We start from the raw sequence: 17,663 nt of genomic DNA on the forward strand, positions 1-17,663 counted from the left end.
GGCTACGTACCAGAAGGAATTTTATCTTTCAGCAACGAGGATGCGGAAAGGATCGTACAACATCACAATGATGCACTGGTAATATCTGTACTCGTAAATAAAACTCGAATTAAACGTGTGTTGATTGATCCAGGTAGCTCGACCAACATCATTCGGTCGAGGGTCGTGGAACAGCTCGGTCTACGAGACAAAGTCGTGCCTGCAGTCTGAATTCTAAATGGGTTCAACATGGCATGTGAAACCTCTAAGGGGGAGATAACGTTACAAGTCAATATCACCGGAACCATACGAGAGGCCAAGTTTTATGTGATCGAAGGAGATATGAGGTACAACGCCCTTCTCAGAAGGCCATGGATCCACAACATGAGGGTAGTGCCCTCAACTCTTCACCAAGTGTTAAAATTCCCAACTCCGGAAGGGATTAAGACAGTCTACGGGGAACAACCGACTGCAAAAGAGATGTTTGCAGTCGAAGAAGTGATTCCAATATCAGTACTCACAACATCGAAGGAACCAAATTTGGGTGCAAACCAAGAGGCTAAATAGCAGTCACCGACACTGGCCACGACCTAATCGGATAAGTAGGGGACTTATGAAGACGATGATTACGGGGTCCCCCGATCTTTTATAATCCTCGATGACTCCGACGCAACCAAATTAACGGTCGAAGAGCTGGAACATTTTATATTGGTCGGGCATCTGCCCGATCGGAAGGTATACCTGGGTACAAGGTTAACTCCCGAGCTCAGGAAAAAACTTATCCAATTCTTATAACTAATATAGATTATTTCGCTTAGTCCCATCTTGATATTACAGGGATCCCACCGGAGATAACCACTCACAACCTAAGCCTGGACCCGAAAATCAATCCGGTCAAGCAGAAGAGGAGGCCTCAGTCCGAGGTCAAACATGCTTTCATCAAGGACGGGGTATCTAAACTCCTTAAAATAGGGTCCATTCAGGAGGTTAAATACCCGGATTGGTTAGAAAACGTAGTGATAGTCCCTAAAAATTGGAATAAACTAAGAATGTGTGTAGATTACAACGTTTTGAATAAAGCATGCCCCAAAGACTCTTTTCCTTTGCCCAACATCGACCGTATGATCGATACCACAACCGGCCACGAGATCCTCATTTTTATCGATGCCTATTCCGGGTACAACCAAATACGGATGGACCCAGATGATCAGGAAAAACCCTCCTTTATCACTAAATACGACACTACTATTATAATGTAATGTCGTTTGGATTAAAAAATGTTGGTGCCACATACCAACACTTAGTAAATCGAATGTTCGAAGAACAAATAGGAAAATTGATGGAAGTTTACATTGACGATATGTTGGTTTAGTCCCTGCGAGCAGAGGACCATTTAAAATATTTGCAGGAAACCTTCAGCATATTGAAGAAATACAATATGAAGCTGAACCCGAAAAATTATGCGTTCGAAGTTGGATCGGGTAAATTCCTCGGGTTCATGGTATCCAACAGAGGAATCGAGATCAACCCCGACAAGATCAAAGCTATAGAAGATATCACGGTCGTAGACAATGTAAACGCTGTGCAAAGGCTAACCGGGCGCATAGCCGCTCTGGGCGATGTATCTCGAGGTCGTCCGACAAGAGCCACCGATTCTTTGCACTGTTGAAAAAGAAAAATAACTTCTCATGGACTCCTGAATGTCAAAGAGCTCTGGAGAAGCTCAAAAGATACTTATCGAGCCCATCGCTGCTTCACACACCAAAGACAGACGAACAACTATACTTGTACTTAGCGGTCTCGGAGAATGCGGTTAGTGGAGTCCTAGTTCGGGAAGAACGAGGTACGCAATTTCCGATCTATTATGTTAGTAGGACCTTAGGTGAGGTAGAAACTAGGTACCCTCATCTAGAAAAACTGACGCTCGCCTTGCTGAGCGCCTCTAGGAAACTAAAACCATACTTCCAATGTCACCCCATATGTGTCGTAACAACTTACCCGTTAAGGAACGTTATGCATAAACCCGAACTCTCAGGCCGATTGGCCAAATGGGCCAAGGAAATAAATGGTTACGATATTGAGTACCGGCCCCGAACCGCCATTAAGTCACAAATTTTGGCAGATTTCATAGCCAACTTTACGCCGGCCTTAATACCCGAGGTCGAAAGAGAGTTATTGATTAACTTGGGGACTTCTTCGGGAATCTAGACCCTCTTCACGGACGGAGCCTCAAACGCAAAAGGGTCCGGACTTGGCATCGTACTAAAGCCACCAAGAAGTAATATAATTAGGCAATCTATTAAGATAGTGAAATTGACTAACAACGAGGCCGAATATGAGGTCATGATTGCAGGACTTGAATTAGCCAAAGCTTGGGGGCAGAGGTGATCGAAGCTAAGTGCGACTCACTCCTTGTGGTAAACCAGGTTAATGGGACATTTGAGGTCAGAGAAAAATGAATGCAGAGATACTTGGACAAGTTACAGGTGACATTACATCAATTCAAAGAATAGACTTTGCAACATGTACCTTGGGATCAAAACAGCGAAGTTGATGCCCTTGCTAACTTGGGATCGTCGGTCGAAGACAACGAGATTAACTCGGGAGAAATTGTGCAGCTTATGAGATCGGTGGTGGAACAAGGCCAAGCTGAAATCAATTCAACGAGCCTAACTTGGGACTGGAGGAATAAGTACGTGGAATATCTCAGGACCGGAAAACTGTCCTCGGACCCAAAAGAATCGAGGGCCCTACATACAAAGGCAACCCGATTTAGTTTATCCACGGATGGAACCTTAGTCAGAAGAATGTTTGATGGCCCGATATATTTGAGATAGGGAGATACCGAATATGTTTTGAGGGAAATCCACAAAGGTACCTGTGGAAATCACTCGGGCGCCGAATCATTGGTTCGAAAAATAATCAGAGTCAGTTACTACTGCATCGACATGGAAGAAGACGCAAAGGAGTTCGTTCGAAAATGCGATGGATGCCAAAGGCATGCTCCGATGATTCATCGAGCAGGAGAGCTGCTACATTCGGTCTTGTCACCATAACCATTCATGAAATGGGGGATGGACATCGTTGTCCCTCTTCCACGGGCGCCCGGTAAGGCCTAATTTATTTTATTTATGACTGGCTATTTTTCTAAATGGGTGGAAGCACAGGCATATGAAAAATTCATAGAAAAAGAAGTCATCGATTTTATCTGGGATCATATTATATGTCGATTTAGAATACCGGCCGAGACTGTGTGCGACAATAGAAAACAGTTTATTTGCAGCAAAGTAAGCAAGTTTCTTGAAGACCATAAGATCTAAGGGATCTTATCCACTCCTTACCACCCTAGTGGGAACGGGCAAGCAGAATCCACCAACAAAACCATAACCTAAAACCTGATAAAGAGGTTGATCGACGCCAAAGGAAAATGGAAAGAAATGCTACCTGAGGTCCTATGGGCGTACCGTACAACCTCAAAGTCCAGTACCGGATCCACACCGTTTTCTTTGGTTTATAGCACCGAAGTTTTAATACCGGTCGAGGTCGGAGAACCAAGCATCAGATTCCGATGTGCAACAAAGGAATCGAATGATGAGGCTATGAGTACGAGCCTGGAATTATTAGATGAAAGGCGCGAAGCCGCCCTTGTCCGGCTGGCAACCCAAAAATAATGGATCGAGAGATATTATAATCGAAGGGCCAACCTTCGATATTTCAATACTGGAGACTTAGTATTAAGAAAAGTTACACTGAACACCCGAAACCCGAACGAAGGAAAATTGGGGCCAAACTAGGAAGGACCGTACCAAATTATCGAGATCACCGGAAAAGGATCCTACAAGCTCGGAACAATAAATGGCGAGCAATTACCAAACAATTGGAATATATCTCACTTAAAGCAATGTTATTCCTAAGATACGACCCCAATTCTTTTATTTTTCTTTTTTCATTTCAAACTGACACTTGCAAGTAACCTACAAAGGATGATACGAGATCCTAGGTCTGAAAGCACGCGTTGCACTCTTTTTCTCTTGAATCGGTTTTATCCCAAATGGGTTTTCCGGCAAGGTTTTTAATGAGGCAGCAAGTAAATCGTGCTAACTTAGAATCGAAGGCCAGCTATGAACCGGTGGCAATGATCACAACAGCATTCGAGGCCTCTCTTTTGTGGACCTCAAACACTAGGAGCCAATACCCTCGGAGATATCGATTTTAACGAGGAAATGATTTATTGTAAGGGCTAAACGGTCAAATGAACCGTGCCCACACAGACCGCTCGAGCCTTGGCACAAACCATGTATACATGTATAACTATTATGTACAAGAATATAAAAGAAGATTCTTTCAAGGAAATTCCTAAAGCTAAAGCTATCTAGCCCAAGGGCCACCTTAATCCGAGTTCGAACATTCACTCTCACTCAGGGACTAACATTTTAGCATTGCCTGAACTTAAAGGCTAAGGTCATTCCGGGTTAACTAAACCCAAGGGCACAAAACTTATTTGGCATTGCCCGAATTAAAAGGCTAATGTCCTTCCAAGTTAATAATACTCGAGTGCATAAAGCTTATTTGACAGTGCCCGAACTTAAAGTCTAAGGTCGTTCCGGGTTAACGAAACCCGAGGGCATAAATCTTATTTGGCATTGCCTGAACTTAAAGGCTAAGGCCGTTCTGGGTTAACGAAACCCGAGGGAATAAAGCTTTTTTGGCATTGTCCGAATCAAAAGGCTAAGGCCATTCCGAGTTAAAAATACTCGAGGGCATGAAGCTTATTTGGCATGTCCTAATCTAAAGGCTAAGGCCGTTCCGAGTTAAAAACACTCGAGGGCATAAAATCTTATTTGGCAATGTCTGAATTTTAAGGCTAAGGTCGTTCTGGGTTAACGAAACCCGAGGGCACAAAGCTTATTTGACATGCCCGAATTAAAAGGCTAAAGGTCGTTCTGGGTTAACGAAACCCGAGGGCACAAAGCTTATTTGGCATTGCCCGAATCTAAAGGCTAAGGCCGTTCCGAGTTAAAAATACTCGAGGGCATAAAAGCTTATTTGGCAGCGCCCGAACTAAAAAGGCTATGGCCATACTAATACGCTCGGAGACGTCCGAGACTTGTAATGAAGACTAGGTCTTTGAAAATCTCTCATAACCGATTCTAAAGGCTACCCTCGACAAGGCTATAAACCTAAGATATTTCGGGGGAAATTATCGGTAACATCGAACCCCTTCAACGCCTTAACCCAAAGCGGCGATAAAGGCAAGGTTTGATCGAACCTTCGAACATAACCTAACTATTTCATGCTAAGGCATTTCATCCTTTACGAACACAAATAGAAAAGCAAAGGAAAGGTTCAAAAGCCATAGAAGGGAAAAGCCATACATATATCAAAATTTATTTACAAGGGCTGAATAGCCCCGATGCATGTTTTTTACAAAGGTTGAACGACTTCAACAAAAAGCTAGTACAAAATATGAAAAATGGCCTAATCCTCATCAAGGGCTACGTCATCGCCTACGTGGTCTTCTTTACCATCGCATTCACCCGACTCTTCAGACGTCTCGGAATCCTCCCCGGGAAAAGCCAGTTTTCGGGCATTGGCTTCGCATATCTTGGAATTCTTGATTTCGGTCAATATGTCAAAGTTCTAAGCATGGACTCCCTCGAGGGCATCCCTTCGGGATTCCCACCTCGTATGTTTCATCATATTTTTTTCCTGCTCCTGGATAGCCTCGACATCAACCTTGAACTGGGCCACCTTTTTATCAGCCTCGGTCTTGGTCGTGACGACCTCTAACTTGGCAGCCTCGAGCGCATTGTCCAGATTCTCTTGACCAGAAACAACCGAGTTCAGCTGAGATTGGAGTCCCTCGATCATTTTGGCCTGCGCCAAATTCTTCTCCTTTGTAGCCCGAAGCTGAGCCTCAGCTGAAGCCAACTGTCCCGGGCAGTCTCTTTCTCCGAGGCCAGGCGATCCATATTCTTCTTCCACTCTTCGGTCTCGGCTTTGACCATATCCACCTCACCTCGGAGTTGCTCGATCACGTCAATTTTATTCTGAACCTGCGTATTCGGATTGTTAGCTACTGAGTCTGACTTATCATCACTAACTCCAAAAACTCTCCTTACCTGCTCGACCAGGTCAGTATGTTCCCTACGAGCAACTTCTAGCTCAACTTGTGATTTTTCACTAAGGTGCTTGTAAGCGTCCCTTTTTTCAGCAAGCTCCCGGGCCTCGGCCTTGTAATGCTTTGACTCCTCCCGGTATGGAAGAAAGGCCTCATGATGAAGTACCGAGTCTTGCAAACACAAAGAAAAAGGTTATGATTATTCATGATTAAAGCTAAATACATAATGAAGGGACATTCAAAATTACCAGATTCAGTGCTTGTTGAGCTTCGTTGAATAGGCTGGGCGCCTCTACCTCGTTCATTTTGGTTTGATCCTCTTCGGTCACCAAGCACCAAAGGTAAGTGGCAATCCCTACCGGGGCAGAAAGAACTCGGACGTCCTCCGGGTTGGACATATAAATTGCCCATCTCCGAGTAGGATCAACACTCAGGCCTGGGAACTGATTCACTAATTTTGGTACCGGTAAGTCGCCCAACCCGGTCATATCCTCTGAGGAGGTAGAATCCAGGCCATCGAAGAAGTGGTGAAGAGAATCTACTGCTCCTTGGGCCCCTTCACCGAGGTTACCTTTCAACGTCTGGGCCTCGTTTATCATTGAATCGGTAAACGAAGGCGACCCAGAGAGGTCGATCAGCCCAAGTGCCTCCTTAGGCATATTATATTCTGACGGGGAAGTACCGGCCAAATTCCTTTTGTCAACTTCCACAGCTCGGGGCGAAATGGTTTCAGCCCTCCCTGGTTCGGAGGCTTCGGCCGCTACTTCTTCTACGACCTCCATAGCCCGAGGCAATTCAAAACCATTTCTCACACGGGCCACCAGATTGGAATCTTCTTCTTCTTCTTCGGAATCATCCCTCAACCGAAGGAGTGAGTCCGATGAGAGCTCCCGGGCATTGGCATCTTTGGTTTTGCGCGCCAGTCGCTTCCTCGGTATTTTCTTTCCAAGGTTTGAGAGATTTAGAGCTTTTCTTTTCTTCATCTCTTTTTCCTGCTTCGGAGCAAGGGGGTCGGCGTATATGTCATCATCAGCCGATGGAGGCCTCATTTCGACATCTTTTGATAAACCTGCAAAAAGAAAATATAACAGATCAGAGACCAATGATGAGAAAATAAGATCAAATATGTTATTAGGGAAAAACTCTTACCATGATTACGGGCCTCCCATCCTCCCTTCGAGATCTCACGCCATAAGCGCTCAGAGTAAGGACTCTGTGTCACGATGCCCTCGACCTACTCTTTAAGTTCAGGAATGACGTCTGGCATTTGGGCGACAACTGCATCACATAACATCGATGAGAAACATACGATATGAAAAGCAATAAAAGAAATACTGAAGGCAAAATCATACTTATGTTTCATGTTCCATTTCTCCGGAAATGGCATGTCCACAGCCGGGATTAAGTCTGAGGTCCTCACTCGAACAAATCGACCAAGCTAGCCCCGATCCCGATCCCGATCCTCGTCGATACTCGAGAACAAGGTCTTAGTGGCTCGGCGTGCGAGATTGATTAATCCTCCTCGGTAAAGTCGAGGGTTGTACATGCGCATGAGATGATCGATGGTAAATTGACACCACTCGACCTTGCTCACAAAGAATCGAAGCAGAATAACGATCCTCCAAAATGAAGGATGTATCTGCCCGAGCGTCACCTCATACCTTTTGCAAAAGGCTATAATAACCGGGTCTAAAGGACCCAGCATGAAAGAGTAAGTGTAAAGACTTAAGAAACCCTTCACGTAGGTGGTGATCGATTCCTCGGGGGTAGGAATCACTACGAGTTTATCTACCTAGTTGCAGTCCTTTTTTGACTTTATCGAGGATACTGACTGTAATCGTATATATGTACCTCAAGACTGGCTCACACCGACCCGGTACCATTGGCGTATTCTCAACCTTGAAGTCATCCACGGTTGGGCACCCAACAGGGATATACGACCTCAGAGGAGGTTCCTCAGTAGCAGTGTGTGGAACGTTTTCAGAAGGCTTTGAAGAATAAGGTGTTTCTTTTTTAGGAACAAACTTTGAAGTCTTTGCCATTTTTTTTAAATAGAAAATAAAGAAAAGAAATTGTTGGTAAGGGAAGCTTTGAGTTTATCAGTTAGAAAACTAGAAGGTGAAGGTGGTGAAGTTTTCTTAGAACACAAAAAGAATTTGAGTGTAAAAGTTCTAACGAACAGATTGAAAGATATTTATAGTTTTCTCAAGCGATGGTTCACCTCCCGAAGTGTCCGACCGTCAATTAACACACATTTAATGCCTTGAAGATTGGACTGACGAGACATTTCAGTTACCTTTTGTTGCTTACGTCATGATTTATCGAAGTAAGAACCAAGGGTTCACATCATTTTTTATCGCCTACTCTCCAAAAAATGAGGGGACTATCTATATACGGGTAAAACCGAGCTCGATGCTTGATCGAGCATCTGGAACAGTAGGCCAGGCTCGTCACATATGTAAGAGATCGAAGTTACGGATTAAACCGAGCTCAATATCGAGGTTCAAAGTTCGGCATTGTCAGCCAAGATCGGAATATGATATTGTCGGACCTAAAAGTATCGTCAAAACAGGCCATCGAGACCATCAGATTAGCCCTCGAGATTACCGAAGGCACGACCGATCCTGCTTCTAACGGCCTCGAAGAAAAGTTTCGCCAACTCATCCAACAAAGATCCGTGATTCTCTCCATTAACCAATCATAATGGCAGAAATTACGGGATTAAGTCAAAAAAGGGTCCAACGGTCTACAAAATCAAGGACTTTATATTTTTTTATAAAATAATATCTTAAAGGGAAGATCTCCCTTAATATATAAGGGGACTTAGTTATTCATAGGGAGACATTATAACATACGCTTATAAGCAATATATTTTCAAGCTCCTACTCTTTTGATATTCTTTGTCAATCAAAGTATATTCAACTCAAGGGTGGCTGACATTCTTAGAATTTGAATCATCCAATTTCTGTGGTTTGCAGTTATTTTATCGCTATTTATTTTAATTGCAATCTAATCTATCGCTTTGTATCAAGTTAATCCATATATCCTTATAACCACTAACAAATTCAATTGTTATCCGATTTTGAGGGTAAACACTAAAATATTAGTTTTGATTTCCAATTTATCAAGCAGCTAAACGATCTAATTTTATAAATATATGCATTAATTGAACGTTTGATAAGGTTGAGTCCCATGCTTTATATCTTAGTTATGGCTAGCCCACCTTGGAAGACAAAATACAAAATTGTAAAATGCAGCATAAACCATATGATCTTGAAGTTAATTGATATATGGTATAATATATTGAGTGTACTATTAATCAAACATGTTGCATTGTTTGGGGAAAACAAATGAAAAATTGGACTTTGCCAGAAAAAAACAAACACTTTGATTGTTACATAACACTTCTCAAAGATTCTGCCATGTGCATAATGATTACATCAACTTCTACTGTATAATAATATTAAGACAAATAATCTGTTACAGTAAATCAAAATATAATGATTGTATAAAATTAGCTACACCATCGACAGGTATAAATTAAGTTCAATAATTAATATATTAATTAGTAGTTAGGAAAAGCAAAATGTACGTAGCAACATAATTTAGAAGAAAAATGAGATCTGTGATGTGGAATAGTGAAAGTGCCAATGGCATATCCTTTGGAAGATGCTTAACTTGCTAACCTAACACATACCCTCTTTCCTTTCTTTTGCTCTTCCTTTACCCAAAAGTGACAACACACTCACTCAAGTCAATTCACTCTTTAATTTGTTGCCCACATGACCAACAAAGTAACAAAAAAAGAAATATTGACACACGTTATTTATTCCAACTCAATAAATACATAATTATGAAGGGAAACTTGATAATTATGTTGTCATGTGACTAAGAGATCACGGGTTCAAGCCGTGGAAATAACTTCTTGCAGAAATGCGAGGTAAAGCTACATACAATAGACCCTTATAGTCAGCCCCTTCCCCAAACCTTATGCGTAGCGAGAACTTAGTGCACCGAATTGCCCTAAATAAATGATCATGTGTACATATATTTTTTTATATGGTAATCACTTAACCATATACATTCTCGTCTAAACTGTATATCTTCACCATAATAAAGTAGTAATATAATTTAGTATAAACATGGGGTGTGAGTTTTTTTTTCAAACTAACATCATGATGTCCACACCCTTATAAACAACTAGCCAAACCTTCCTAGTGAAACCCTCCATCCCACCCTCCCTATAGACTATTCCTTTTGTGCAGTGTTCTTGATAAGCAGCCACCCTTTTGCCACCAGCTCAGGTGGCAAAGGGGTGGCGCGCGCGGCTAAAGCTGGCGGAGGAGCTGGTGTCTGTTCTTGACAATTGTTAGAGGTCATAGAGCTGCAGCTGCTGCTATATTTTATCTTTAGTCCCAACTCAAGGTAAGGAAATTGTCATTTTCTTTGGTGGTGGTTTTCTAGTTCTAGTTACGAAGGGCAACTTGTATCCTTTGGCATTTAGACTTCCCTTTGAGTCAATCTGCGTGAGCTCGAGGAAGTTAATTATTATAGTTTAAATAATCTCAAGGGCAAGCAGGATTTATGCTTAGCCTATTTGCTGTACTAATTAGTTCAACTTATAAAGTTTTTAATAAATGTTGTGTTTGAGAAGAACTTAATGAACATGTTTTTTGTATTAAGCCTTTGGTTATAATACTGATGAAAGTATTTTCTATTAAGGTTTGGTAGTGGTTTTTTGTGTTTACATTGTGGTTTGAGCTGCCGAAGGAGTGGAAAGTGACTTGGTTCGTCATATTCACGTATAGATATTGTAATATAATTCATAAATATTGGAATATGAGTTAAATGTAATGTTTTGAAAATAAAAGGTTGATAATTTCCATTATTCCTTCATCTCGTGATTAAAAGTGTAAGTATTTTCGTGTGTCTCAAAATGATTATTGTTAAGCCAAGTTAGTCACTAATAATCACATTAGATACCTTGCATATAACTTGAATGAAGTTTTTCTCTTTTCTCTTGATTACACTCATAGATCTTTCATTTGTTTATGTTGAATTCTTTTTCTTGTCTAGCTGATTCACACTATCATAATTTCTTAAATGTAATTATTATTACGCTAAGCCTTGAGGAATGGACAATTATCATTTATGTTAGAAGAGCGAAAGGCTGAGACATTTTTGTACCAAAAGGTAAAAATCTATCGTAATAAATTGAGCATTTAATTCTCTACTACACTTTATATGAAAACATAAAATACGATATAACATATGAAATATTTTTTGAAACTTCTGAAATATTTTTGTAGTCACAACCAAAATCATTTAATATCCAATTGAAAATTTTCATTCATTTTCATTTTTATAGTCTTTTTTATTATTCTTAATTTGATAACTACTTAATGTATTTGATCTATTAAAAACATCTGATACTTTTTGTATTCCAATTAAATTCATAGAATTTTTGGTTTGAGAAAATTTCAGATAAAAATCATACTATATTATAAGCATGAAGATTTTTAGGTAAAGTTATTTTACTACAATATCCTCTAAAAACTGAATTACCCAATTACCTTCTATTAAATGACATTTTGTCCAGGTAAAAAAATTTACAACATTAATAAAAAAATAATAATTCCAATAATGGGTGTTGTTGTACATTTCGGCCGTTATTGATATTATGGAGGATACATTAACTACAAGTTTTTATGATGTTTTCACACTTTCTTTCTATTCTTTCCGTCCTTTATTCAATTTCCTCTCTTCCTTATTCCTTTATAACATGAAGTATAAATTATATATTTTTTTATATTCTTTTCAGTTACAACTTCATGTATGCATCACTTTAATTATGAAATTTGAAAGAATTCTTTACCATTAAATTTTGAACACCATTATATAAACAGACACATCATACGCATTCACTATCTTACTTTTCATGTGACCAAATTCAAACATTGTGCAATGCCAATGAATAGAAGTTAACGCAAAGATTTGGATGAGGTCAAGGAACAAGGCTTTAACAATCCAACACCCTTTGAATACTTTTGCGATATGGATCTTGTAGTGTAGTTTTTCTCCATGTCCTCTCTCACTTTTTCTATTAAAGCACTTTGAATTTATAGCAAAAAGTAATGAGAGTACTGGTCTAGAAAAAAAAATTATTTATGGAAGTTTTGCATAAAATTAGGAGGAGATGATTTTTTTTAAAACAAAAGGCATGAAGTGGAGTGTAACTTATATTTGGAGGAATGGAAAAAAAGAAATGAAAACAAACAAAGTGGAAAAGGAAAAAAACAAAGTTAAAAATAGTACAAGATAAGGAAAGGAAAGATTTGATTTACGTGTGTGTTGTTTTTCTTCTTCTGTCCTCTCTCCCTTTTCATTGAAGTACTTTATATTTAAAGAAAAAATGATGAGAATGCTTTAGTAAAAAACTGATTTTAACGAATTTTGCATAAAATTGCAAGGAGATTAAATACAAAATATAAGTTTAATGTGGGGAGTAACCGTGGAGGACCAAGCGGAAAGAGTGAAAACAAACTAAGTAGAAAAGGAAAAAAAGAAAAGAAAAAATTACGAGAAAGGGAAAGCAAAGAATAATTAATGTAAAAAAAAGAAAGAATAATTAATGTAGTTTGTTCTATGTATATAGTCGGCCAAAATGGGAGGTTTCAGTTACTTGAAATTTTTTTTATCTTTAATTACTTCTTTATTTATTTAATTTTTTTATAAATAAAACAGAATCCGGAAAGAAAAAGTTATATAAAAAATTAATTGTAGAAAAAAATATATTTATATATCATAATACATTTTCACGACCCAAAATCCAAATAGCAGTTATGGCACCTAACCTCACCCGCTAGATAAGCCAAATAACAACAATTCGTTTCAATTAATATTTAACTGACTCTAATACACTCCCCAAGAACTGGTAGTACAAATCATGAGCTTCTAAGATTCAAAATTTACAAAGCTGGTGTGAAATAAAAATACGTCATCTGTTGGAAATATACATGAACAGAATTAAAAAAATCTAAAGCTACCTAGAACAAGAGGCAGTTGTGACTGGATCGCAGGTACATCTTCAACGCTAGCTCCCACCATGTACAACAACATCAATATCCAAAATCTTCACGGAAGGTGCAGAAGTATAGTATGAGTACAACCTACCCTATGTACTCAATAAGTAACAAACCTAACCTTAGATTGAAAATAGTGACGAACTGGAACAAGGGTCAGAGTCCACTCCAACAACCAACAACAGTTCATAACAGTATAATTGTTTGTGCTATAGTCAAACCAATGGCCTGTCTGTGCTCCCTCAAGGTATAGTCAAACCAATGGCCTGTATGTGCTACCTCAAGGTATCCAATAAGTGTTTAACCTGCACATCATTCAACAAATAAGAAACAATTACGGGTAGAGTTTCATTAGAGCCAAAAAATTTATATCTTAAGTGCGGCAGTAATGGCTTGAGCTCAAGTTGTGGCGGCTCGATAATTGAAGTCTTAGCGGGAGGAGTGACTCTATTCTCCAAGTCAAGAGAAAGTTTCTTTGGTGCATAAGTATAGGACCAAATCCCTTCCAATGCATTCACCGATTCCACGTAGCCTTCCGTGTCCTCACTATCAAAATTTACCAAAATAGGCGCCAATGCATCACCAAGGCATTCCTCTTCCATCTTCACCTCGACTGCATCATCTACTTCATCAACAACATCAATGACTGAGGTACTCTCGTATGCATGTGGCAATTTTATACCCTTACTAGCTTGAAAGGTAACTTCTTTGTCATTAACTCGGAACTTGATCTCATTTCATTCTGAATCCATGAGTGCCCTCCCGGTAGCAAGAAAATGTCTCCCCAAGATGATAGGGATCTCTTTATCAACAAAACAATAGAGAATAACAAAGTTAGCAGGGAGGAGAAACTTCCCCACTTTCACAAGCGCATCATCAACTATTCCCACCGGCCACTTTATTGAACGGTCGACCATTTGCAACCTCATACTTGTAGGCCTAGGAATATCTAATCTCGCTTGTTTGTAAATAGCAAGGGGAATTAAGTTGATGATATCCCCATTATCACAAAGGGCTCGTGCAAAGTCACGTAATCCAATAGTGCATGGAATGGAGAAGGCTCCCGGGTCCTCTTTCTTTGGACGGTGGTTGCTGCAATGATGGAACTAACCCGGTGAGCCACATTCACCACTTCATTCTTGGTGGATTTCGCTTTAGTGATCAAGTACTTAGCAAAACCCGGTATCTCTTAAAATGCTTCTACAAATGAAATGTTCATTGATAATTGCTTTAGGATGTCATAGAACTTTTCAAGTTTGCTATCATCAACCTTTCTAGCTAGTCTTTGAGGGAAAGGACGAGGAGGTCTAGGAATTGGTGCTAGAGTTTTTGGTGTCTCTATTACCGTTCCCTTAACCTCTTCATGGTTCACTTCTTGAGTTCTCACCTTCTTCTGGAGTCTTTCAACTTCAACAACATTTGGCACCTCAACTTGTGCCTCGACTTCTTGTTCAGAATCTTCTACTTTGACCACTTGTTCATTCTCTCCTTGAAGTAGTTTCCCACTTCAAGTTGTGATTGCCATATAACGAGAAGTTGGACCACTCCCACTACTTTTTGGGTTTACAATTGTATCACTTGAAAGCGTGCCTTTTTGCTTCGAATTTTGATCTCTTGAGAGATACCTCATTTGCATCTCCAACTTTTGAATAGATGCGGTGTGAGAACCCACGAGCTTGGTCATATTCTTCATTGAAGTGTCATATCTCTCTTGATTTTGCAATACTCTTTCAAGCATGTTTTCCAACTTGGACTCACTTGAAGAACTTTCCTTCCAATGTGGAGAGTTAGAATATTGCCCCTTTGGTGGAACATATGGGTTTGAACTCGGATTTGAAAAGTTGTTGTTATTACTCTAATTTCCTTGATTTTAACTACCTTGGTCGTTTCGCCACTGTTGGTTGCCTTGCCCTTGAGGGTTAGACCTCCATTGGTGGTGGTGTCCTGAACCTTGGTAGGGTTGTCTTTGATATCCTCCTTGAGGATTGTTGATATAATTTTCTTCTTTGTATTCCTCATTTGACATGGGTTGCACATCTTCCATAACATTCACCTTTTTTGTTTGGCAAGCCCGGCAATTACTTGATCTTTTTCTTGATTTTCCTTAATCATGTTAGTCAAGGAAGGAGTACCATATGCAATTCCACCCGTGGTATCTTCTGAATGCCAAGCTTGGTTATGTTCTGCCATCTTGTCGAGGATTTGTGTGACCCTTGCAAATGCTTTATCCATAAAGGATCCATTCGCTGCATTTTTGGCTATGGATTGATTTATGGGATCCAAGCCCATGTAAAACTTTTCCAACAAAATATTATCCGGAAAGCCATGATTCGGCGACCTCACCAAATATAGCTTGAATCTATCCCATGCCTTACGTAGATCCTCTCTCGGTAATTGCTTGAAGAAGAAAATTTTATCCCGAAGCTCGGACTTCTTGCTTTGCGAAAACCATTTTGCTAGGAAAGCTCGAACAAGCTCGGGCCAAGTATGAATGAAATTAATAGGTAGATTTTGGATCCACTGTCTTGCTTCTCCAGTTAGAGAGTACTTGAACACCCTCAACCTTAGGGCATCATCTGAGACATGATTCTGCTTGTGCATTGCACACACACCCAAAATATTCCTGAGATGTTGTGTCGGATCATCGTCGGTGGAATTTCGGAAGAACTCCTGTGCATTTAGCATAAGGATTAGAATGTGTTCCACTTTGAAGGTAGCAACATCAACTCCTAGAGGGACAATGGCACTTGTATACTCAATATACTCAGCTATATCCGCAAACACATTCTCTTCTTCCGGCTCGCCCATGTTTACTTAATGGCACCAAGTAAAGCAAGCAAAGTGTGATGGAATAGAAGAAGACGCAAAGTAAAGCACACACTAGTTAGTAATTTCAAAACCGTATTCCCCGACAACCGCGCCAAAATTTGATACACTCAAATTACACCTATATAAATGGTGTAAGGATGTCGGTGTCAAATATAATAACCCAACTAGGTTGGAGAAAATCCCACAGGGAATAGGTGTGAAAAGGTTACTTGAATAGTATGAAACTTGACTTAAGCCGTAGTTCTACTCTGTTAGTTTAAAAAGAGTTTTGTAATTGTGAATTATCAAGAAAAGCTATTTGTTTAAGAGAATTTGATTAATTTAATTAAGAAACCAAGGTTGTGTCCCCATCAATGGAATGCAATGCTATCAGTGTTAATATGATATATTTCTAATGAAAGGTCCTTTGATATGCAAATAGTTCCTAAATGACTACCCAATATTTTCCAATAACTAGGTAGTATTTCCTCTTTATGATTTTTTCAAATGTAAAAGAGTTACAATTAATAGCAACTAATTTATGCCAAGTAGAACACACTTATCTCTAAGTGATTCTATTAAACAGGGTTTAAATCCTTGAGTTCTTGCTATACAATTCTACCAAACCCTACCCCACTTTTACAAGTAAAGATATAGTAAAATGACACTAGTCAATGTTTGCAACCATCAACCATAAATGAAGCATAAGAAATGAATAGAAATCAACTATTCATTATATATATATATATATATATATATATATATAAATCAACTCATTAACATTACACCCACTTAGGGTCCACAACTGTCACGACCCGAAATTTCCACCTCCGTACCGTGATGGCGCCTAACATTTCACTTGCTAGGCAAGCCAACGTTAGAATAACATTATCCATTTTTAAAATAATTTTTAAATTTATTAATAACAAGGAAGAAAATGCGGAAGCAATTTTGAAATAATCCATAATAATAACGGTGTCTAAATACCATCCCAGAATTGGTGTCACAAGTGCACGAGCTTCTAGAATAAATACAAATAAAGGTCTCAATAAAATAAAGTCTGAAAATAAACACACAGCTAAAGTACAATAGACGGGGACTTCAGAACTGCGGACGCCATGCAGTTATACCTCAAGTCTCCTCTGATAGCTGAAATCCGAGCAAGTCTATGGTACGCCGTTGGGACCAACTTCAAAATCTGCACAAGAAGTGCAGAGTGTAATATGAGTACAACCGACCCCATATACTGGTAAGTGCTGAGCCTAATCTCGACGAAGTAGTGACGAGGCTAAGGCGGTTCACTTACATTAACATGTACGCAATATTAGTAACAACAACAATAATAGGAATAAATCAGGTAATTTATTTATAATAATAGAAGGCAACTCAGCAGTCGTAACCAATTATCATTTCCATTATTTCTGTTACAGCGTGCAACCTGCTCTCACAATATATCCACATTTAGTTCTATTGCAGCGTGCAACCCGATCCTCCAATATTGACTTTTAATAAGTCTGTTGCGGCGTGCAACCCGATCCTCCAATATTGACTTTTAATAAGTCTGTTGCGTCGTGCAACCCGATCCTCCAATATTGACTTTTAATAAGTCTGTTGCGACGTACAACCCGATCTTCCAATATTGACTTTTAATAAGTCTGTTGCGGCGTGCAACC

The 17,663-nt window shown here is 39.6% G+C and overlaps 1 protein-coding gene across 1 annotated transcript; it reads right to left on the reverse strand.

Annotated features, from left to right (window-relative positions):
- Nucleotides 1–13,919: 13,919 nt before the first annotated feature.
- LOC138904432 (uncharacterized) lies at nucleotides 13,920–15,201 on the reverse strand. The gene is made up of 4 exons (XM_070192931.1): nucleotides 15,061–15,201; nucleotides 14,808–14,953; nucleotides 14,430–14,687; nucleotides 13,920–14,274 (listed from the first exon to the last, which is right to left on the reverse strand). Exons 1-4 carry the CDS (start codon nucleotides 15,199–15,201, stop codon nucleotides 13,920–13,922), a joined length of 900 nt encoding a protein of 299 aa, XP_070049032.1.
- Nucleotides 15,202–17,663: the final 2,462 nt, after the last annotated feature.

Source organism: Nicotiana tomentosiformis, chromosome 2 (genome assembly GCF_000390325.3).
Source record: "Nicotiana tomentosiformis chromosome 2, ASM39032v3, whole genome shotgun sequence".
Lineage (NCBI taxonomy): Eukaryota > Viridiplantae > Streptophyta > Magnoliopsida > Solanales > Solanaceae > Nicotiana > Nicotiana tomentosiformis.

Coding starts and splice junctions, on each gene's coding strand:
- LOC138904432 (XM_070192931.1), bottom strand. CDS start 15,201: ATGAGGAATACAAAGAAGAAAATTATATCAACAATCCTCAAGGAGGAT. Junction 14,954..15,060: donor ACAGTGGCGAAACGACCAAG/GTAGTTAAAATC, acceptor CCACATTGGAAG/GAAAGTTCTTCAAGTGAGTC. Junction 14,688..14,807: donor AAGTTGGAGATGCAAATGAG/GTATCTCTCAAG, acceptor CACAACTTGAAG/TGGGAAACTACTTCAAGGAG.